The sequence below is a fragment of the Furipterus horrens genome, unplaced genomic scaffold (assembly GCF_987537825.1).
Source record: "Furipterus horrens unplaced genomic scaffold, mFurHor1.1.pri manual_scaffold_1, whole genome shotgun sequence".
NCBI lineage: Eukaryota > Metazoa > Chordata > Mammalia > Chiroptera > Furipteridae > Furipterus > Furipterus horrens.
This window is the reverse complement of record NW_028327171.1, coordinates 31,177,724-31,201,387: the sequence shown is the minus strand read 5'-3', so window position 1 is coordinate 31,201,387 and position 23,664 is coordinate 31,177,724. Positions and strand designations below refer to the sequence as shown.

General features: G+C 37.3%; 1 protein-coding gene across 1 annotated transcript in view; it reads left to right on the top strand.

The window, feature by feature from the left end:
- WDR49 (WD repeat domain 49) overlaps window positions 1-23,664 on the top strand; it is a 131,510-nt gene that overhangs the window by 41,515 nt on the left and 66,331 nt on the right. The window contains exons 5-7 of the mRNA XM_090273497.1: window positions 2,825-2,992; window positions 4,676-4,824; window positions 21,430-21,663. Coding sequence (XP_090129623.1) covers window positions 2,825-2,992; window positions 4,676-4,824; window positions 21,430-21,663 — 551 coding nt within the window. The remainder of the gene's footprint in view (window positions 1-2,824; window positions 2,993-4,675; window positions 4,825-21,429; window positions 21,664-23,664) is intronic.

Here is a 23,664-nt window from a genome sequence, read left to right as displayed (position 1 = left end):
TTGAAAATTGAGAAGCCTTGTTCCCACTGAAGTGATCTCTTGATCACTTCAAGAGATCATGCTCTGTATTCTGAATTTGTACTCTAGCTCTGCCAAATGTATATAACATTAAATCGCATCGAATCAGAGTCACAAATCCACAGTCTGACAACAATCAGTTGCTGACTGGCCAAATCATTGATATCGCATGGGTCTCTGCTCCATCTGAAAAGTTGATTAGACCTCTTTCAGCTCTAAATTCTGGATTTTACCTTGTTTCCCACACATGTGTTTTATCACCATTTCTCATCTATTGACATAATATCTTTTTGTCAACACTCATCAAATATCTAAACCTTGAAGGCCACACTGTATTGTTCTTCTTTGAACCTCTGTTATAGTTTCTGTACCACTCAATCTATGAATTTATTATGTGCTAAAGTTTTTTCTAGTTATTTGATTTACATTTTTCATTCCAAGTTTGGGGGCCTCCAGGCTGTGTCTATTTCTCTTCTTATTAATCTCATCGTAGCACAAGGCACATAGTAGATGTCCAATGAATCTTTGAAGATGGGATGCCATATTTTGAGACAGGATATGTATAGATGACATGCTGGATATTCTCAGTCTCATTAACTTAGTCCTAAATTGGTTATGTTAAGCCATATATTTTCTAGTGAGATAAATATGAAGTATGTTAAATTAAGCTATTCACAAATGCCAGTATAGGCTCTTAAATCAATAAATTCTAGTTATCAACCCAGTTGAATAGGCTTGGGGGAAAGAAATGTATTTAGCTATCCTGTTTCTCAAAATGTCTTGGCTTTTAGTAATTATTTAGAAATGTATATGTGCATATATATATACACACATATGTATATGTGCCATGTCCAACACAACCAACAATACAAAATCAATGTTGTGGTGCTTCCTTGGAGAAATTTTTAATAAATTTTTGACAACTTTTATTCGTACAAAAAAGCAACTACACATATCTGAAAATTTTGTCATTATAAAGTCATTTGTAAGGTAGAAGGATAGAACATTTTTATTTTACAATTTGTTACTTGACTTTTTCCTTTTAAACATTTAGATACATAGTGTATGGGCTTCCCTTTGTATGCTTACCCTAGGGTGAGCCTGCTGTCAGCCTAGGGGTAGTAGTGACCTGTTATTGACTTCCTGTCACTTGTTTGGTTTCTTGGTTCTTTTGTCACCCTTTCATGTTGCACAAATAAGCAGATACATACATATATTTTTATATGCATATTTTTAAATGTCCCTTTGTTTTTTACATAAAAGGTAGATTTATGGGTTGAATAGTGTCCCCCCAAAAGATATGTTGAAGTCTTAACCCCTGTGACCTTGAAATGTAACCTTATTTAGAAACAGTCTCATTGTAGATGTAATTAGATAAAGTGTGGTCATGCTGGAGTAATGTAGGCTCTTAATTCATATGACTGTTGTCCTTATAAGAAGAGAAAAATTTGGAGACAAAAATCTTAAAATAACAGAGGACCTAAGACTCCTGTTTTAGAGGAAAAAGGACTGTATTGCTTACAGCACAGCAAACAGCACAAGAATGAGCACATTCATGTCAGTTCCCCTTGCCTGTAAGTCTCACAGGACAAAGTGATGGTTCCAGGTGAATACTTGCACATGCAGTGTGGCTTGTGCTGTAGGAAAAAAAAGAAGTTTAGAGAATCTGAGTTTTTTAAACTGGACAGGATGCATGTTTGCCTTTCACTCCAGGGAAAAACACTACTTTTCCTGTTCTGGATAGTAAGTTTGTCTACATTTTGCTGCAAAGAGACACCTTATCTACATCCCTGTTTATTTCCTATGCAAACATCCTCAAAAATATAGTCTAGAACAAAGGAAGTTGGTGGTTAGTTTCAAAAGAAGTGCAGGAATTCTAGCAATCTATTGAGAATTGTCTTCCAACAACAGAATCCCTCTTGATTCTATGGACTATGTAGATCTTAACTATTTCTAAGGGCCATTCTATTAAAGCAACTCTAAGTTCTACAAAGTTATAACATTCTTCTTTATGTAGGGCAGGCATTTAATTTTGAGGTCAAACAAGAAATCCTTCAACTCTGAACACAAATGATTGAGCGAAATGTACTGAAGAACTTCCACCTCACATGGAAGGCAGCAGTGGTTGAAAGGTGGGGAAAGATCAGCTATACTTCTTTGCTTTTGGAGGCTGAGCCTGAAAGAATGGAAAGCCTCTCCTGACAAAAGAGTCCTCACTCTCCTTGCTTGGGAAATAGGATTTTGCTCCATATCATCTGGTACTGGGTCATCAGGAATACAGGGACAGCCATTTTACCCGGGTCTCTAGCTGTGTGTGTGTCTCGGTGGGGCATTGAGTCCTGGCCATTTCACTCTCAACCATTCTAGGCCAGGCACAACTTACATAAGCTGTGGTTTGGGCATGAGCTGGATCTCTGAGAGCAGCAGATGGCTGCTAAGCTCTTGTTTGCCTGCTTCAGACCCAGGAGGAAGAACCCAGGAATTTGGCCAATTACTCATCTTAGATCTCCAGAGCCCCATAGAATGATAGTGATTAATATTTTTCCTGCCATGTGTTCCAATTAAAAAATAAATTCAAGGTAGCCTTAGGTTGGGTAAAAAGTTCAAATGTGGACTTTGTTTTAACTTTTCACTGTACGTTCTTTAATGGGAGGTTGGGGGAAAGGTGAGCGAGGTTTTGGCTTGTGTTATCATAATCTGAGTTTCATTTTTATCTTTACATATTAAAATGGTTCTATTCTGCTCATGTCTGGTGAGAAATCAGTGAAAGATTATTTTCCTTTTTTTTTTTTTTTTTTTAAATCAGTTACCTACAGTGCTTCTTTAGATGCTATCATTTCCAGCACAACCAACAATACCAATACTGTGGTGCTGGCTTGGAGAGAGAAATCAAAAAAGCATCTTAAAGTGACATCCTTCAACATTGCCCAGGGCATTCATGCTTTTGATTACCACTCTCAGCTCAATTTAATTGGTATGTAAAATAAATCATGATAACTATGACGGCCTCATAAGAGTCTGGATGTCTATTTGTATGCAAGCCTCTCCACCTTGTTGCTTTATTGCCAGAGAGACCAACTTGAGAGGCTTACACTTTATTGCCTGAGAATGTCTGATAATGATGCATTATGATGTGCAGTGTACGTGAACTACTCTGGGGTGGAAATATGAGAAAGCACCCCAGCACTTTAGTTGGTGTTTTTATTTGCATTGGTTAAGGTAGTAAAGTCATATATAGAAATAAGGCAGTATGTGCAGTGTCTGCCATTCTGCCATTGTCCTAACACCACCAGAAACTTGACCCCCCAAATACATAATTTTCCTTACTACTCACCCCCCACACACATGCACACGTATAAGTTGTGAAATATAGAATGTTTTCACCCTTCTGAATACAACCAATGATCTTAAAATTTTTTAGATTATTCTAGCTTTAGTTTATTAAAGGAGTGTTTTTCTTTTGATGTAAAAGTATATATTTTAGCTGAGAAAATAAGCTATGAAGGATTTCAGGCATTAATATCAACCCCAGCTGAATAATGTGATATGTATAATAATAGTTCAAATATTGTGAAAACTGTGAGGTACTATTAAAAAATTAATAAGGGTAGTTACAGAGAATGAACATACGTGATGTACAGAATGGGTCTCATTAACCCTCATTCAATAATTATCACTCATATGAAGAATATTGGTAGACTCTTAGCTAGAGAGAGGGCTGATTCCTTAAATTTCCCAACAATAATAGCTGACAACTATGGTAAAAGATATCTTGAATATGAATTATGGAATATGCCAACATTAAACTTGCAAGGGGTATTGTAGATTTACTAGAGAATGCTGGGTGGGGGCGGGTTGGTGAATGTACTTTGGAAGAACTCAAATATCAACCATTTCATTGATTTATTGATTGATTGATATTTTAACCCCTTTCCACTATCACCACTTTGTACCTGGGACAGTGCTGACAAAATAAGAGTGAATAAGTTCCATTCCAGCCAGCCCCAAACGAGGGCACAGCAAAGAAGGCTCTTCTGGTGTTTCCACGGACCCAAAGCAGCAGTGTGCTCTCTGTTCCTGACCTGCTCGCCCAGTGCAGCCCATTTGTGTTCAAAAATACCTTATTCTCTCAATAAAGCAGGTCAAAAATATGTTTGTGCTTCTTGTTTGCTCGTAAATACTCAATTATTTGCATGACAGTGAAAAATTAGTTTGTTTCCTTATACTTTTTAATTCATTTGGAAACTTGAAATATTGTTTTAGTTATTTCTTACTCCTGGGATAACTTGGACATGTGTAATGAATATATCCCTAGGCTGTACTGACTGGAGGGCAGAAATACAAGGACTAGAAAGCAGAGTTTTGTCCCTTCCTGGATGGGCAGCTGGTTGCTTCCTAAATGGGGCTGTATTGTCCTTTCACCTCATGAGACCCCTTGTCCCTTACTTCCTTGGTTTCAGTTCTTTCATATGATAGAGTTCATACCCTATTTGCCTGGGCCATTAGACAATGACAAGACTTTTGTCCTTTAAGCCAGGGTACATTAGTGCTCAGAAAGCACTTATCTACAGATATGTGATCAATTGATTTCAAAAAGAAAATGTGGGTTATTCATGTTATTAAAAAACTTTTTTTTTTTTTTTCTGATCCTGATTAGCAACTGCTGGCATTAACAATAGAGTTTGCCTTTGGAACCCCTATGTTGTCTCTAAGCCAGCTGGAGTCCTTTGGGGTCACTCAGCCAGTGTTATAGCTGTCCAATTCTTTGCTGCAAGAAAACAACTTTTCAGCTTCTCCCAAGATAAAGTAAGTAACTTTGTGCATTCATTTAGCTCTATCAAAATCAATCTTTGATCCTGGATCACTCTGAGAGATGGTTTAGATTTTAAAATATACTAACTACTGTGTCTTTGGAAATCTAATATATTTGGAAAAGATGTCGATGGTCATGTCACAATTCTTCTGACTAGCAGGGTGAAGTATTTTATTAATTTTTTTCCCAACCATGTCCTTATAAATTTAATTATTATTATTGAGCTCCTAATAGGCCATATCTTAAGAGTTTCAGAAGTTCTCACTAATTCAACAGAAAAAAAAAAAAAAAACAGGAATGCGGATGAAGAAATATTACTTTGGTAAGACACAGACGATTAGCTATGTTGCTCTGATATTGAAGAGACATAGTAAGAAATTAAAGTTAATCTGAAGAATATCAGGTATGTTAAAAACATTTCAATTAAGTATGAGTCATTTCTATTTGATATTGTTGGGATATTTTAAATATGAAGGAAAAACCACCACACTGGAACCAGATAGTCCCTGCTGAATTCTGACCACATTATTTACTACTTATCTCCCCTCAGGAAAACTTGTTTTTTTAAGTATATTTTATTGATTATGTTGTTACAGTAGTCTCAATTTTTTTCCCTTTTCTCCCCTCTGCCCACTACCCCCCTTCCCACCAGCAATTCCACCCTCCTTAGTTCATGTCCATGGATCGTGCATATAAGTTCTTTGGCTGCACCCTTTCCGATATTATTCTTAACTTCCCGCTGTCTATTTTGTACCAACCGGTTATGCTTCTTAATCCCTGCACCATTTCCCCATTTCTCCCTCTTCCCCCTCCCAGCTGATAACCCTCCAAATGATCCCCATCCCTATGATTCTGTTACTATTCTGGTTTGCTTAGTTGGATTTTGTTTTTATTTTTTAGATTTAGTTGTTGATAGTTGTGAGTTTGTTGTCCTTTTAGTGTTCATAGTTTTGATCTTCTTTTTCTTAAGTAAGTCCCTTTGACATTTTATATAATAATGGCTTGGTAGTGATGAACTCCTTTAGCTTTACCTTGTCTGAGAAGCACTTCATCTGCCCTTCCATTCTAAATAATAACTTTGCTGGATAAAGTAGTCTTGGTTGTAATTCCTTGCTTTTCATCACCTTGAATACTTCTTGCTAGCCCCTTCTTGCCTGCAAAGTTTCTTTTGAGAAATCAGCTGATAGTCTTATAGGCACCCCTTTGTCAGTAACTCTCTGCTTTTCTCTTGCTGCTTTTAAGATTTTCTCTTTATCTTTAACCTTTGACATTTTAATTATGATGTGTCTTGGTGTGGTCCTTTTTGGATCTAGCTTGTTTGGGCCTCTCTGTGCTTCCTCGACTTGTATGTCTATTTCCTTTGCCAAATTTGGAGAGTTTTCCTTCATTATTTTTTTACATAAGCTTTCAAGTTCTTGTTCTTCCTCTTCTTCTGGCACCCCTGTGGTTCAGATGTTGGCATGTTTACAGTTGTCCCAGAGGTTCCTAAGCCTCTCCTCATTTTTTTCAATTCTTGTTTCCTCATTCTGTAGTGGTTGACTGTTTTTTATTTTCTTATGTTTCAAATCATTGATTTGAACCCCAGTTTTCTTTCCTTCACCATTGGTTTGTATAGATTTTCCTTCGTTTCATTTAGCATAGCCTTCACTTCTTCCCTTATGCATTTGCCATACTTAAGCATATCTGTCAAGCCTGTGAGGATCTTTATCACCAGTGTTTTGAACTCTGCATATGTTAGGCTGGCTATCTCCTTGTTTGTTAGGTTAGCTATCTCTTCATCACTTAGTTCTCCCACTGGAACCTTGATCAGTTCCCTCTTTTGGGCCATATCTCTCTGTCTACTCAACTTGACAGGCTCCTGTGTTTGTTTGCCCCTGTGTCTTAGGTTGAACTGTTTTACCTCTTACATTGTAAGGGGTGGAGCCTTAGGTATTCTTCTGTATAAGGTGACCAGTTTCACCATGTTGTGTCACTGTATGTAAGGGAGGGATCTGAGAGGGAACAATGCTGCTTGCTCAGCACACGCCCCTTTTCCAGGCACTATTCCCATTTCTATATGGGACTGGTCCTCTGTAGCTGTTGCCCTGGTTGTCTTTCCAGAGTGGGTGGGTCTGCGGATGTCTTAGGACTGCTGAGAGACCAGATGTTTCTTCCTCCACCCCAACCCCCACTAGTTTGCACAGTCAGAAACAATGAGGCTTTATTTTCCCCAGTGCTGGGACCGTGAGCTCTGCAGTCTGGTCTGGTGCTGGGAGCGCTCCCCAGGTGTTCCTCCCGACTTTTTAAAACACATGACAGTGCTTTCTTTGGTCCTGCTGCTGCTGCTGCCGTCACTGCTGCCACTACCGCACCACATCCTCTCCACCCCAGCTCTGCTCCTCCTACCTGTCTGGATGAGTTTTTTTTTTTTTTAATCTTTGTTTGCTGGACTTTCATGCAGCTCTGCTTTCTGGAACTTCTGGTTGTCTCTAGTTTTGAGGTAACTGTATTTCTTCTTAGTTGTGAAGAGAGACTCAGATTGTCTAGGCCTCCATCTTGGCCAGAATTCTCTGGAAAACTTCTTAATGTCTAAGAATCTTGTCATTTGTTCCTCTGTAAAGTTTTCATTTTACATGATGCCTGACGTTTAGATCCAGTTAATGTGATAAATTTCAAGACAACTGGCTGTGAAGAGATGGGTGGACAATAGGCTTACAGGGGACAGCTTCCGAGACTCAGTGAATCTGACATTTTGTTTTATTCTAAAGTGATATATAAAAACCAGAAATTCATCTTAAACTCCTAATCTCACCCCACCCAAAAGTTCTGCCAAATGAGCATATTTTACTGTGTACTTATCACATAAATCCTCTTCTTTTTCTTTAAACTTCACCAATCAACTGCCAATTCCTGTTGTTTATACCCTCTCAACTGCCACTGCTTAAATTCCAAATCTCATCTTCTTTTGCCTGAAATACTAAGAAGTTTTCCTAACACGTCTCCCCACTTTCAGACTGGTCTGACTTCAATCTGTCCTCCATTAAGAAAAATTCTTCAACCTCTCAGCTTTGCCCTTGGTCTAAATATCAATTCTAAAATTTTTGAACTTTTATACAAAGCCCTTTCCTGCTTTCCTCTTCCATTCAGTCAATGCTCCTGCCACATCAGACTCCTGTCTGCATTTGCTGTGCAGCCTCAGGGCTTTGCAGGGTGCTCTGCCTTCTATCCTCAACCCCTCTTCTCCATGATCAATGGGCAAAGTTCTATTTATCCAGGAAGTTTCAGACTTTTTTGAGTCCTTCATGCACACTAGGTGTTTCTCTGCATCTGTTGCATCTGTGTGTCCCTTATTAGAGTCTGTGTCATGTACTCAAATTGTTATTTGCTTTCATAAACAAGGTCAGGATCTTTTTACCTTGTATGCTGTCACAGTGCTTGGCACCTTGCAGTGTTTGTTCAAAGATCATTTGTTGACATCTTGGAGTGCAGACACATTACTGTGAATCTCAAGCACCAAAGAAAGTCAGAGTGAAAACCTTTTTTGGATGTCCTACTCAAATTTCATTATTTAATCTTTTGAGATGTTTTAGCACTTTGTTCTAACTTCCATTATTGCATTTAAGACAATCTAACTTGTATACTCAAGGTTGTATATGTACATTGTATCTTTCACTAGATTGAGTGTTTGACAGCAGATATTTTGTTGAATTCATTTTTGTGTTTCCCAGGACCTCACAAATATTAGTGCATATTAAGCACATGTTAAATGATATAGGAAATAGTGCAACCATCAACTAACTGATAGAATTTGTGAAGTGAGGAACTATGTATGTCTTTTTTTTTATTGTGCATACATATAGTAGGTCCTCAATAATCTCTGAGGAACTAATAAATTTGTTTAGTAGTCAAATTAACAAACCTCTATTAAATATAAATATAAAATAAATACCAGGTATTTTATTATTGCAAAGTTCTTTGAAAAGTTTTATAACTTTAAAAGCAAGTGAAGAAAATGTTTTGAGAGTCAGAATTGATTGTGTGCACTTATTACACAGGGGAACAATTTTAAACATGATTTCTGTTGAGTTTGATTTTTCAGCTGTTTTAGACTTAAATAGGCATGCTGATTTCAAAACTGCAGTTAGTTTTTTTCTATCATATCAAGTTTTTTCTGTACATATTATCTTAATGCGACCACTCTAGGCTGGATTGAGCCTGGATTAAGGGAAGCACTAATACTCTCCTATTGGCTGAGAGCAAGCCTCCCTTGAGTGGGGAAGGGTGGGGGATGATTTTGGAGACCAGCGACAGTTACCGATGAGACAGTGTGGTGAGTGGTTGTGTGCTTCTCTATATTGTGAATCATATTCCAAAGTGTAGTCCGAGTTCTTTCCTGCATGCAAGGAGTTAGAAGAATCTATTTTTTTATTTACATACCTACTCATTTCCTTTCCTTCAGATCGTGTCCACCTCTGCTATTTCTCGTTGTAAGTGCCTAAACAACCCTGATTCATTTTGTAATATCTGTGGCAGTTTCATCATTCCCAATCAAAGGACAAACATCAGTGCATTTGTCAGGCAAGCCTATTTTGCATATTTTAAAGTAAAACTTGGTGATCAAGATAAGTCTTGGGCCCCTCACAAGGTGTGTAAGCAGTGTGTCAAGGGTTTATGGATGTGGATGAAGGGAACACGTGATAAATTGCCATTTGGTATACCTATGGTTTGTGAGAGCCCAGAGATCATTCAAGTGACTCTTACTGTTGTACAGTGAAAACATCAGGATATAACAAGAAAAATAAGTGTAAAATAGAGTATCCTAGCCTACCATCAGCTATATGCCCAGTGCCTCATTCAGCTGAAATCCCAGTGCCAGTTTTTATTAAACTACCCTCTCCTGAAAAACAGGAGTATGGTGAAGAACTAAGTGACAGCAACAATGAAGATTTTGAAATTGAAGATGACTCAGTTCATAAGGGATTTGATCAGCATGAGTTGAATGATTTGGCATGAGATTTGGGACTCTCCAAAAAGGCTTCAGAACTTCTACCATCAAGACTGCACGAGAAAAACTTGCTTGAAAAAGAAGCGAAGGTATCCTACTTTCGATCAAGAGAAAGTGCATTTCTGCAGTATGTACTTTCAAAGTGATGGTGGCTTTGTGTATTGCAATAACATACATGATTTAATGGAGGAATTGGGAATTCTAATGCAGAACGCAATTGAATGGCGACTGTTCATTGATAGCTCAAAGCAGAGCTTGAAGTGCGTCCTCCTCCACAATGGCAATTTATTTGGTGCAGTCCCAACTGACCATTCAGTTTGTTTTTGTGAAGAATATGAAGACATAAAGAGAGTCATTGATCTGTTGGAATATCCCAAGCATAATTGGATCATCTGTGTCGACCTTCAAATGGTCTGATTGCTTCTTGGTCAACAACATGGACCAAGTTTTCTGTGTATCCCTGTTTTCTGTGTATGTGGGACAACAGAGCTTGTGAGAAGCATTGGGTGGAGTTGAATTGGCCTCCAAGATCTGACCTCAAACCTGCTAATCCAAACATTGTACATGAGTCACTTGTAGACAGAAAGAACATTATATTCCCACCTCTGTACATAGAACTGGGTCTCATGAAGCAATTTATTAAAGCTTTGCTAACTGAAGGAGACTGTTCTAAGTATCTCATTTTGGCATTTCCTAGCCTGTCGTTTGAAGAGATAAAATACCTTAATATGGATGTTTGGTAGCAGAACTTTATTACTTCTACACAATTTGACTTATAGTAACAATATATAGCCTTTATATGAATAAAATAACTCTAAATAAACAGTATATTCAGGTAAGTTTTTTCTTTATTTTCCTTTGTATGTACACTTTGTATGATTTGGGGGACAAAGGGAGGGTATCCTGTGCCTTAAAAAGTTGACATGATAGAGAAAAACTGGCATCATTTTTGAATTCAGAGGCCAAAAATTAGTCAAAAACAAGTGTCAGGTCTAACCCAACAAAAATTGTGTTCCCCAGTGTTATCAATGTTAAGACTACCTGACCTCTTCCAAAACACTTTTATCATTTTATTTTTGCTTTGAGTCCAAAACCATTACATTGTAATAAAGCCTGTCATGCTTTCTTTCACATCAGTCTAAATCCATTTCACTTTGACAAATGCATAATAATCTCAGTCTTTATGTCTTCACAACAAAAAACAGAGTTTTCTTCTACCAGGTTAAACCTCTGCTTTATTGCCATATAATTATTTTGGATATTTTATAGGACTGGGGGATAAATTCAAGAACAGGGGGAATGAAAGTAAACATTCTTTTTCTAAAACAGCCTTTGAGTAAACCATGTTTTGGTCAATGAGTTGCTAAATTAGAGGATTTTTAGAGCAAAGCAATTTACTCATATATCTAATTTTCTCCCAAACTGATCTGAGACCAGTCCTCTTTTGGAAGACTGCTTTATTACCATTTTCCAGTGATGACTAAGCAATAAGTTTATCCCTACAGAATTTGGTAGTTTACTAAATAATGTCCAGTTGCATTTTGTTTGGGATATGTAAACTGTCTCAGAAGATGGCAGTCACTGATAGCAAGGCCCTGATGGCAGCCAGCAATTTGGTCATTTGAAGGAGGAATCACCATGGAGAATAAAAGGATTTTCAAAGCCCAGGGGAACTGTCTCTGCTGAGGGTTGATCTTCCATCTACTGAACCTGATTAGGCTTTTCTATTTGCTCTTAATCCTTCTTTCCTCGGCTACTAATCCTGACTTGACTACCAGAAACAGATCAGTTTGAACTTAATCCTTTGTTTGAGGTTCCAGTTTTGCCCAGAGCCTGGTTTCTATGTTGGAGAGTCAAGGTTGGTAAGGAAAATATACACTCAGACTTCTGTGCTGGTGCCTCCGTCTCACTTGTTTGTCCTCCTTTCCCTTCTCTATCTTCCTCCTTCTCAACTTCCCTCTACCCAGAAACAGTCAGTTTCATTTTGTATTAATTGCCTAAGTACAAGGATTAATGCCCTCCCATAAAAATCACATGTTAAGAAGCATGTAGTAAAAAAGGGAATATTCTTGTTGCTAATTTCCCCTTCAGATCAGTCCCTCTCCTCCCAAATAACTATCATTACCAGTTAATGTGTATTTTCTCATAGCATTTTATTACTATTTAATATATTGTATTATATTTTTATAGCATGTTTTATAACGTATTAATATATATTCCATTCTATGTGTGTATACAAATAGAGCAAAGTATTTATTATTAGTTTTCCAGTTATTGGTATAATATGAGTCATATTTTTCTGCAACTTGCTTTTCCCTAAATAATCTCTCCTAGAGATCTTCCTATGTGAGTATATACATATACATGAGTTTTTACCTGCTACATAATAATTTATAATATGAATGTCCATAACTTATTTAATCACCTTTATATAAAAAATATATTGTTTCTATTTTTTTCCATTATAATCCAATTATCTCACACACACCATTAACATTTCATAAGTAAATTTCTTTGTGATAAGTTTCTAGAAGTAATGCTATGGTGTCAGTGAGAATGCACCTCTTAAATAATTTTCATAAATATTGGTGACTTCAACTCAGGAATGTTGCACTAATTGGAATACTCATCAGAGGTATATAAAGGTCCTCATTCCCCCAAGTTCTTATCAATAGTAGACACCAATAATTTGTTCACCTTTTTGTGAGTCTGATGACAAAGCATTAGGATAAAATTTTTTTCAAATATTTCTTGGCCATTTACATTTCCTGCTTTTTGTGTATTATCTGATCATGCCCTCTATCTTATTAACTAGACTTTGTCTTCCTCTTACTGACTTAAAAAAATATTTTGATTACTTTTTATTATATAGGATGAAAATGTCTTTCAAGCATACATGTATTCTTACCTTTGTTTATGTCATTTTTCTCATTAAAATGTTTATAATTTTTATAAAGTTGAGTCTAAGAAGTGATTTTCTTTGTGGCTCTGGATTGTGTATCTAGCTTAGGAATGTTGTCCATGCCTCTTATAAAAATACTATGTTTTATTTTCTGCTGATACTTTTTATATTGTAGATATTTTTGTATTTAACTTTGTCATTTATTTTTGTGTACAATTTTTGTTTTCTACAAATAAATATTCAGGATTATTTTTTGAGTGGTTTGTTTCTCTGGCTTGAAATGCTATCATTTTCATCATTTGAATTACTGTGTATACACCAATTTATTTCTGGATGCTTTATTTATTCTATTAGTCTACTTGTCTTTTTCTACACTAATTTACTTTTTTTAAACAGCATAGTTTTACTCTGTATTTTAATATCTGGTAGGGCAACTCATACTTCTTGTTTTTCTTTTTCAGTTTTAACTATTGTCTGCCATTTTATCCTTCCCAGTAAATTTTAGGATCAGTAAGGCATACTGGTATATAATTGGAATTTTACTGAAGTTGATATTTAACATCTTTAAATATTGAGAAAGCATATCCTGCATTTGCCCATTTAATCATTCTTTTAGCTGTTTTTCAGGAAAAAAATGCATACATTTGTTTCCTATTCTTTGTTCAGGTTTTTCCTTCATATTTTAGAAAGAACTTTATCATATATATTCTTAACTTTAAAAAGGGTGCTTTTAATAGGGGTATGTACATTTTCTATATAACTCATACATTGAGTTTTTAATTTTGACATAGTTTTTTTTTCTAAGAGATTTTAAAGCTGCTTGGCAATTTTGAATAGTCTTTCATTGTTTGCTCATTTTGGGGATTTTGACTTTCAGCTGTTTAATACTATATTCATTATTTTACATTCTTATCTAATAATTCCAACTTCTGGAGTCCTTGGTGATGCATATCCAATATTTGCTATTCTGGGGATTATCCTTCAGGGCGATGTGTTGCCTTTTATGTTTGGTTATCTTGTAGTGTTACCTTGGTTTAGTTGCTGTTGTTAAACTTATAGGCATTCCTAGGAACTAAAACTGAAGATGCATTCATCCAGACGAGATTTGTATTTGTTTTTGCGTTGTGGAAATGAGGAAAACTCTGTCCTGAGGCTACTGCATTCTTCTTTTCCGCTGTCCGATTTAATTGGACAGCTTTGCCTCGGTGCCTCCACCTTGCTGCCCGTCCAAGGCTTAGGGTCCTGGTTGTAGTCTCTGCTTTTTTGCCTACTATTCGCTGTCTCTATCTTAAGTTTTTCTTTTTCTTTTTCTTTAACTTTTTTTTTTGTCTCTTTCTTCTTTTAGAACAGTGAAGTTTGTTCCCACTCCCTGAAGGCCCAGCAAGGCAGTAGTTATGTTTTATTCAGAGGTATGCCTCTTTGAAACAGGAAAACCCCCAACAAAACCCTACTCTGCAGTGATACTTGAACCAGAGTTCCTTTGTTCTTCAAAATGGTTGTTAGTATAAATATTAAGTAGCTCAAAAAAGAAAGAAACGTAAAGTGTTAAAATTTACTTTGTAAAATAAAAGAGGAACTGTGATCATTGAAAAACAAAGTTTGAATTTTTTTTAAGACCAGGAAAAATTCTGTTTTTTTTTTTTTTTTTTTTTTCAGTGTTGTGTGAGTAATGAGAATGGCAAAAAAAATCAATTTAATCAAAATTTTAAAATTCCTTTACTGAACGTTTGTTCTAAAAAAGAAAGCACCTGAAGTAAAATGTTGGCACTGGTTAGATTTATTGCCCAATTTGGACTGGGAAACCAATGAGATTTCTGCAGAACAATTCATAGTGTTAGGAAACATTTTGAGTTTTTCAATGTCAGTGACAGAATGCACTGAAAATCTGAGTCTTGTATGTCTTCTTTCATTTTTGTTGAAAATGAACAAAAAAGAAAAGAATAATAGCTATGATAACAGTTTAAAAATGGATAGCACAAGAGAAGATTTTAATTTGTGACTAAGATCTTGCTTGACCTAAGTATTGAGCAAATGGTGAAAATACTTTTAAAGGAAGATTTATTATATGACTTTAAGATAAAAAAGTTGCCAAGGCATTCTGCCAGCAAATGTCATGTCAAACAAAATTACCTTTAAGTATTCACTGATTATGCTTTTGTGGATTATCCAAAGGCTTAGTGCTAAATAAATAGACTCATTAACACACAAAGGTATATTCAGGAGAGCCAATGTTTTCAGTTCCTGTTATCTTATCTGCAAGCAGACTATCCATTTTCTTAGATTACCCCTGGAGACCTGAGTTGCTGCACAGTTGATCTCAGAATCCCTTAATGATAATATTCATTCTATCTCTCTCTTTATTGTCATTTTATATCCATCCCCTACAGGATGGCAGGAATTAGTAATATGTATTTGATGAAATCAAACAAGTCTCATTTCCATAGTCAACTGAGTCTGTCTTCTAGTTTTCCCTCACTCTTATATTATTATTAGGAAATTATGATTTCTTTTCCCTAACTACTTTGAGTTATACTTGGACGTGTTGCCAATCTGTATATCATCTTGTTTTGGCTTCAAACACTGCACTGAAAACAGATGCTTTATCCATATATATATTCATAAATCTATCTTATCTATGAAGTTATCCATTTATAAGTGTGATATTTATAGTACTATAAACACTTAAAATATTTCCTTTTGGGGGGGACAAACCTAAACACTTTAAATTTCTTCCTTTCTTTTTTTCATTTTACTCACTTAATATTATACTAAAAGTAGCTTTGAAGGAAATAAGTAAAGATGATTTTATTTACTCCTTTATTTACTAGTTATTTATTTGTTATAGTTTTTTTATAAAGATTTTATTTATTTTTAGAGAGAAGGGAAGTGAGGGAGAAAGACAAGGAGAAAAACATTGATGTGAGAGAGAAACATTGATCGGTTGCCTCTCCTATGCACTTTGTTAAGGGTCTGAACTGGCAATCCAGGCACATGCCATGACCAGCAGTCAAACCAGTGACCTTTCATTTTTCAGGATGATGCCCAACCAATGGAGCCATACCTGGTCATGGCTGTTTGTTATAATTTTATTATGCCTATGTGAAATACTTCTGCCTATCTCTGGCAGAAAGCAGGGAGAGATTCTTCAGGAGAACTAGACTGAAAATATGGTGAAAGTCATTTCTTTAGTCAGTCTTCTGGATACATCTGCCTGAGTTTGTTTGAATTGTTATTTTGGAATCTGTAGATAATGGGCTGGGCATTTCAGTACATTCAAGACTAAACTGACAGAACTTCAGAGCTGACAGTGGCCCATTTGGTAGAAAGGTGAGGGACCAGAGAAGTAACATCCCATATTTAAGCTGAAAAACCTGAGTAATTTAAAACTAGGATCTGGGTGACTGGAGTTTCAAGTTATCTAGTTCTAGTATATGTAAGTAATTCAATATTTGCATTTTAAACAGTAAGTTAGTAAGTCTGAGTATGGACAACCATCACGAGTTCTTAGTGTAGTTATCATGATGTAAAAAAAAATAGTACAATTTAGATGAAAATTGGCAGAAAGCATTTTAAAAACAACACTTATTTAATTGTAATTTTTAAGCTTAGGTGTTTGTCAATTTATGTATTTTTCCTCCTAAGAATAAAGAAAACATTTCTATAAAAACTGATATTAAATATAGTCCTTTCGGAACTGTGGCTTCATTCTTTTCCAAAAATCAACTTGAATATAAAAGGAGAAAACGCAGGATTCACAAATATTAAGTAGATATTTAAGTGATATTTATCAAAGGACTGGATTAATAAAACTTAATTAATGAGGGATTTTTTCACAGTTACAAGGATATAGACTAAGAAGGAAGAGAAGTACAATTATTTGATTTAAAGCCAAGCCACATAATATTACTGATTAAGCTGAGACCTAAGGTTTCTCTTTTAAGATTAGCATTGAGCTTAGAACCAAGTAGAGAAGTTAAGGTATGATACAAAAGAAATGTGTGGGAAATTAAAAAGATTCTAACTGAATTGGCCTGGGAAAATTTCTAAAGTACCATAGATGTTTCAAAGGTCAAGGCGAAAACCACTGGTATAGAATGTGCTGGTACAGGGAAAGTTGAAAAGCTAATGGGAGGTCTCATACCGTGACATGATTTCTAGGAAGAAAAACTCACAAATATACACTTTCTGATAAAAAAAAAATCTCTAATTTTAATTGCTATTAGCAAGAAGTAACCTGTCATAGACTAGAGAGGTTATTGCTCATCTATTATATATATATATATATACACACATATATAACCCTGGCTGGTTTGGCTCAGTGGATTGAGCGTCGGCCTGCGAGCTAAGTGTCGCTGCTTCGATCTTCCAGTCAGGGCACATCAGAGAAGGAAAACTCTGACTCCAAAAAACCTCCGCTGCCTTGCGGCATACCTCTTCAGGGGAAAGGCTAAGGGAGTAAACCCCGACAGAAAATCCGGAGCCGGAGTCCCTAAGGCGGTTTGACGTTGTAGTCAACACCGGCAACTCCTGCGGCGCACCTGAAGCCAAGCTGTATTGACTCCGTCTTTCCCTTGGACCCTTCAGCTGCGAAGAGAGGGGGGGGTCTGCTGCATGGGCAACAGCAGACCCTCCATATCACCCTGCCCAGGCTCTGTAGCTTCAGCTTCACTGGAGAGGACACTCCAGCGTCATCGCAAGATGTCGATTCCACACGGGAGGAGACAGATACCGTGTCACTCCCAAGTCGGACTGCACAACCATTCTCGGCGGTGCAGATAGACTCTTAAGAAGCTACACCATCGTCTCTCGAGACGGACGGCTGCCAACGACGGGGACACATATATATATATATATATAAATTTATATGACTAAATGTCAATGAAATATTAAAGCCAATATTAATTATTTGAACAACACAGTGGAAAATGATTCTGAGAGAATTATAGTCCATCAATACTGTTGAGTTATTATTAATCTATACTCAGCTATGCCCCTGATTATTATTCTGACATGAAATTAATTTTTGTATTTTAGAACAATGTCCATACTAAGCAAGACAGGATTTTGGACAATAAGAGCAAGACTATCCTAAGTAACATTAGTGTTTGAAAATTATCTAGCTATGTCTAATCTATGGCTGTAACATTCAGAAATAGTAGATTAATTCTCTTTATATTTAGAACACATTGAAATCTATTTGCAAGTTTTGGTTCTTGTAAAACATATTTTTCTACGGATAAATTTGTTTAAGTATATTTTATTGATATTGTTGTTACAGTAGTTACATTTTTTTTTCTTCTTTGCTCCCCTCTGCCCAGTAACCCCCTTCCCTCCAGCAATCCCACCCTCCTTAGTTCATGTCCATGGGTTGTTCATATAAGTTCTTTGGCTTCACCCTTTCCTATATTATTCTTAACTTCCCTCTGTCTATTTTGTACCAACTGGTTATGCTTCTTAATCCCTGCACCATTTCCCCATTTCTCCCCCTCCCCTCTCCCAGCTGATAACCCTCCAAATGATTCCTATAGCTATGATTCTGTTCCTATTCTGGTTTGCTTAGTTGGGTTTTGTTTTTAATTTTTAGATTCAGTTGTTGATAGTTGTTTGTTGTCATTTTAGTGTTCATAGTTTTGATCTTCTTTTTCTTAAGTAAGTCCCTTTAATATTTCATATAATAATGGCTTGGTGATGATGAACTCCTTTAGCTTTACCTTGTTTGGGAAGTACTTCATCTGCCCTTCCATTCTAAATGATAGGTTTGCTGGATAGGGTAATCTTGGTTGTATAATAGGTCTTTGCTTTTCATCACATTGAATACTACTTGCCTGCAAAGTTTCTTTTGAGAAATCAGCTGATAGTCTTATAGGTACCCCTTTGTAGGTAACTATTCACTTTTCTCTTGCTGCTTTTAAGATTGTCTCTTTATCTTTCATCTTTGGCATTTTAATTATGATGTGTCTTGGTGTCGTCCTCTTTAGGTCTAGCTTATTTGGGCCTCTCTGTGCTTCCTGGACTTGTATGTCTATTTCCTTCACCAAATTTGGGAAGTTTTCCTCCATTACTTTTTCACATAAGTTTTCAATTTCTTGCCCTTCCTCTTCTCCTTCTGGCACCCCCATTATTCACATGTTGGCATGTTTAAAGTTGTCCTAGAGGTTGCTAAGCCTCTCCTCATTTTTTTCAATTCTTGTTTCCTCATTCTGTACTGGTTGACTTTTTTTTTCTTCCTTATGTTCCAAATCATTGATTTGAACCCCAGTTTCTTTCTCTTCACCATTGGTTTTGTGTGGATTTTCCTTTATTTCATTAGCATAGCCTTCACTTCTTCCCTTATGCATTTGCCATACTCAAGCATATCTGACAAGCCTGTGAGCATCTTTATCACCAGTGTTTTGAATACTCTGTCTGTTAGGTTGGCTATCTCCTCATCTGTTACATTGGCTATCTCCTCATCTCTTAGTTCTCCCACTGGAACCTTGATCTGTTCCCTCTTTTGGGCCATACTTCTCTGTCTCCTCATCTTGACAGACTCCTGTGTTTGTTTGCCTCTGCATCTTCAGTAGAGCTGTTGCTCCTGTTTATATTATAAGGGGCACAGCCTTAGGTATTTGTTAGTACAGGGCTACCTATTTCACCATGTTGTGACGCTGTATGTGGAGGAGGGGTCTGAGAGGGAACAATGCTGCTACTCAGCCCTTGCCCCTTTTCCAGACACTTCTCCCACTTCTGTATAGGACTGGCACCTCTCTAGCTGTTGCCCTGGCTGTCGTTCCCAGAGTAGGTGGGTATGTGGATGTTCTAGGACCATGGGGGCCCTTTAAACAAGCAGACTCTGCTGAGAGACTGGCAGTTTCTTCCTCTGCCCCAAACCCCACTGGTTTGCATAGTCAAAAGCAACGAGGCTTTATTTTCCCTCGTGTTGGGACTGTGAGCTGTGTGGTATGGTGAGGAGCTGGGAATGCTCCCCAGGTGTCCCTCCTGACTTTTTAAAATGAGTGACTGTACTTTCTTCTGGCCTGCCCCTTTTGCCACTGCTGCCACCGCCACCACCACCACACTGCATCCTCTCTGCCCCAGCTCCACCCCTCCTACCTGTCTGGATAAGTATTTCTTTTTTATATCTTTGTTTGTTGGACTTCCATGCAGCTCGATTTTTGGAACTTCTGGTTATCTCTAGTTTTGAGGTAGCTGCATTCCTTCTTAGTTGTGGAGGGAGACATAACATGTCTGTCTAGACCTCCATCTTGGACAGAAGTCCTGAATAAACATTTTCTGAAGAACTTCTGGAATATTTTAAGTAAAAATAATTCAGTAATGATTAAGAACCAGAATAAGTTCTTTAATAAAAAATTCTTGACAAAGAAACTTGATTTAATTTACAAATATACAAGATAGGGCAAAACTTGTGAGTACATAAAACACCAACTTTATTTTTGTATTATTTATTAATTATTGTATTATTTTCTATATGTACAACTGTAAACTACTTTTGCTCCACCTTGTATATTCTTGGGATTAGAAGACTTAGTAATCCTGTTTAATAATTGATTAGGTCTCTTTAAATTAGTTATAAATGTTGATAGATGGAGGAGTTACCCTATGTGCATCAAGTATAATTATTTCTGCAAGATACTTGATGAATTATAATAAATATCATTGTAGATTATATGAGATATTCAATTAGATAAATATCCATATAGAATAAATTGACAGGGAGGTACAGAGCTAAAATTAGAACCTAAGAAGTCTAGCCCTAGAACTGCTTGCTAGTCCCCTTGGGATGGGTTTTTCACTGTCCTCATTTTGACTCAGTTTCCCTAACTTGCCTGAGTTAATTCTGCACCATGACTCACAGTGGCAACGCTTGCACTTGCAAAGCTGCTCTTTCTGTTTTATTTATTTTTTTCTGTGTTTGTCTTGTTCTATCTGAATATTATCTTTGTGTCTTTATTGTGCTTGAGTAGGAGTCTAATATCTGTGGATTATTTGAACTTGATATGATTTAATACCAAGTCTTTTATATATATATATATATTTATATGTGTGTCTGTGTGTGAGGAAAGAGAGGGAGAGACAGAGAGAGACAGAGAGAGACTGTATTAGTTTCTATTGCTACATTGACAAATCACCACAGACTTGGCTTGAAACCATACAAAATTATTTTGTGTTCTGGGCTAAAATGAAAGCTTTAGTAGAGCTCTACTTTCTGAAGCTCTGGTGGAGAATGTCTCCTTGCTACTTACAGCTTTTTTGGTTTGAGGCCCTGGTCCTCCAACTTCAAAGTCAGCTCCCTTGTGATTACATTGGACTCACCCAAATCATCCAGGATAACCTCTCCATTTCAGTTGTTTATTTATCACAACTGTGAAATCCCCTTTTCTGTGCAAGATAACATGTCACACATTCCAGGGATAGAACATTAGACATCTCTGGGGAACATTAGTCTGCCTACCACTAGCACATACTAAATGCCAAGCTCTTTTCCAGGGACTGAGACAAAACACAGTCCCTTCCTGGGGGAGACTGCTGTTGATGAGGTATTTAGATGGACAAGGGAAAAGCGATACGTGCTAGGGCAGAAGTATGAATAATTAGAGCACTCTGGAGGAAACAGCTGTCAGCCCGGGGACGAGGATGAAGCAGAAAACAATTTGGCTGAAAAATTAGAACTGTTCCTGACTTATTCATATGCCTTGACCACTTTCCCTCCAGGTTTTGAGACTCTGGGATATTCAGCACCAGCTATCCATCCAGCGGATAGTGTGTCCTGTCCCCGGAACTCAGGACCTCAGATGCCTCTTCCACTTTGACGAAGCCCGTGGTCGACTTTTCATCTCATTTAATCACCAGCTAGTGTTGTTGGCAATGGAAAGGGAAGCCAGCCAGAGGGTGAGAAGCCACAAGAATGCAGTCACTTGTGTCCTTTACAGTTCAGTCCTGAAGCAGGTAACAATGCTTGTCTGTCACTCTCCCAGCATGTCCCCACATGCAGAGGCTCATTTCCTTACCTCCATCTAAAGTTACTGAGAACAAATATAGGAAAAGAAATGTGGGAAAGAAATGAGTTAATAGGCGTGTGCTTTTCTGCAATAATGTGTGTTCGGGTGGATTTGAAGATGATTTCATTTCTGCCTGTGACCACAGCAGCATTGATAGTTACGGAAATGACAATATTCCAGCTAAAACAAACACAACATGTAATGTGATTGAATTTATCTTTGTTACCTGCGTGCTTGGGTCTTGATGGCAAACGCAGGTAAATCTGGTTGTAAAATTTTCTTTTATGAACACCATCTTCCTGTATCCCCGTAGAAAGTTCTAAAATATTCACGAAATGTAATTAGCAGAGATCCATTTTGCCAGCATATTTTACACCAGTGGCTCACAGTGGCAGCCCAGAATGTATTCATAATGAAACGATTCCGTTAAATGCGGTGCCACTTGGTATGCAGCCTGAGTGCTGTTTGTCTCCCGCCCCTTTAATGAAGCTTTGCTTACGGGAGCGCTACCTGCATGTCAATGAGTAAGCCGGCCCCTTGGAACGGAGATGCCCCCAGACCACGGGCCTTCTTAGCGGACAGTGAGGGCCAGTCTAGGGGGAGCGGAGAGGGAGCCGGCCCCGTCCGCTGCCACGATCTCCTCAGGCATGATAGTGACAGCACAGCAGGGGCCCAGAAGATCGCCAGGATCCGGCTTGCAGACAATTAAACAAAAACTCCAACCCGTTCCTGCCTTCCCTTCTGCAGGAGCTTCTGCAGTCAGACAGACACTAGTAGTTTGAATTTTGTGCGAGGGGAGGAAAGCTCTTTGTTAGTAATGAGTACTGTGTCCTGTCGCTACTTCAAGCATTCTGTTTTCTGATTATTCTAGGAGATAAAAATCCTTTAAAAAACAGTGTTTTGAATTCCGCCTGCGGGAATTGTTCCACTATAAATGTTTTACTGAACTTTATGATGGCAACCAGTCAATACGGCTCCCAGGGGGCCACTGAGCAATGTATTGTTTCCAGGAGAACATTTTGCTAATTGAGATCTGCAAAGTTAAAAAGATGGGTTTGTGCTTAGATGTCAAGATCCTCTATTGTCTGGCCGTAAGATGAGCAATATTCTCTGAGGAATTCAGGAAATTGGGACACAAAGGAGATCTGTAATCTTCCATTTAAGATGTGAAGATAAAGCCAAGATAACATGAATATATGTGAATTATAGGCAATGATAGAATATGCATATATAGTATACAATGTAGAAAGATTTACTGTACAATTGAGTTGAGTATTCACACCTCTTTATTTTTTCTGTTAATAGTATAAATAATCAAAAGCATTAATATGTATATAAAGCACATAGAGTTGTGTACCACATACATAAGTGCTTCCCAACTATTAGCTTCTAAGCTATAAAGAAACACTTTAGCATTGTATTACATTTGTAAGTATAAAAATGTATTGGCAGTCAAGTAAAAGAAAACAGTATCACCCATAGTGTGATCAACCAGTGATATTTATTACTTTAGAATAATTAGACAAAGCAAATAAAAAAGCTTTAACCTGTTAAATCAAGCATGCTGTTGTCTGGGAACAGCCAACCTACCTGGAGTCTGCACTATCCATCCCCATGTGGGAAGGCCACCCTCCCCTCCACACCCCCACTCTAATTAGGGACTTCTGGACCCAAGGGTAGGTAGGACGACGACCATGTCCAGCTTGAAGCAGCTAGAGGAGCTCGAGACCTTCTCCCATTGTCCTTTATAAGATTATAAAGGGTCTTAAGTCTGAGAGGGAGGGATTGTTATTTTTTATTGTTAAAATAATTAATTAATTATTTAAAAAGAAGAAGAAGAATATATGAAAGGGTGAGACTGGAGAGCTTGTATATACGACCCATGGGCATGGACTTGGTGGGGGAGGATTGTTGGGGGAGGAAGGTGCTGGGCAGAGGGGAGCAAAGG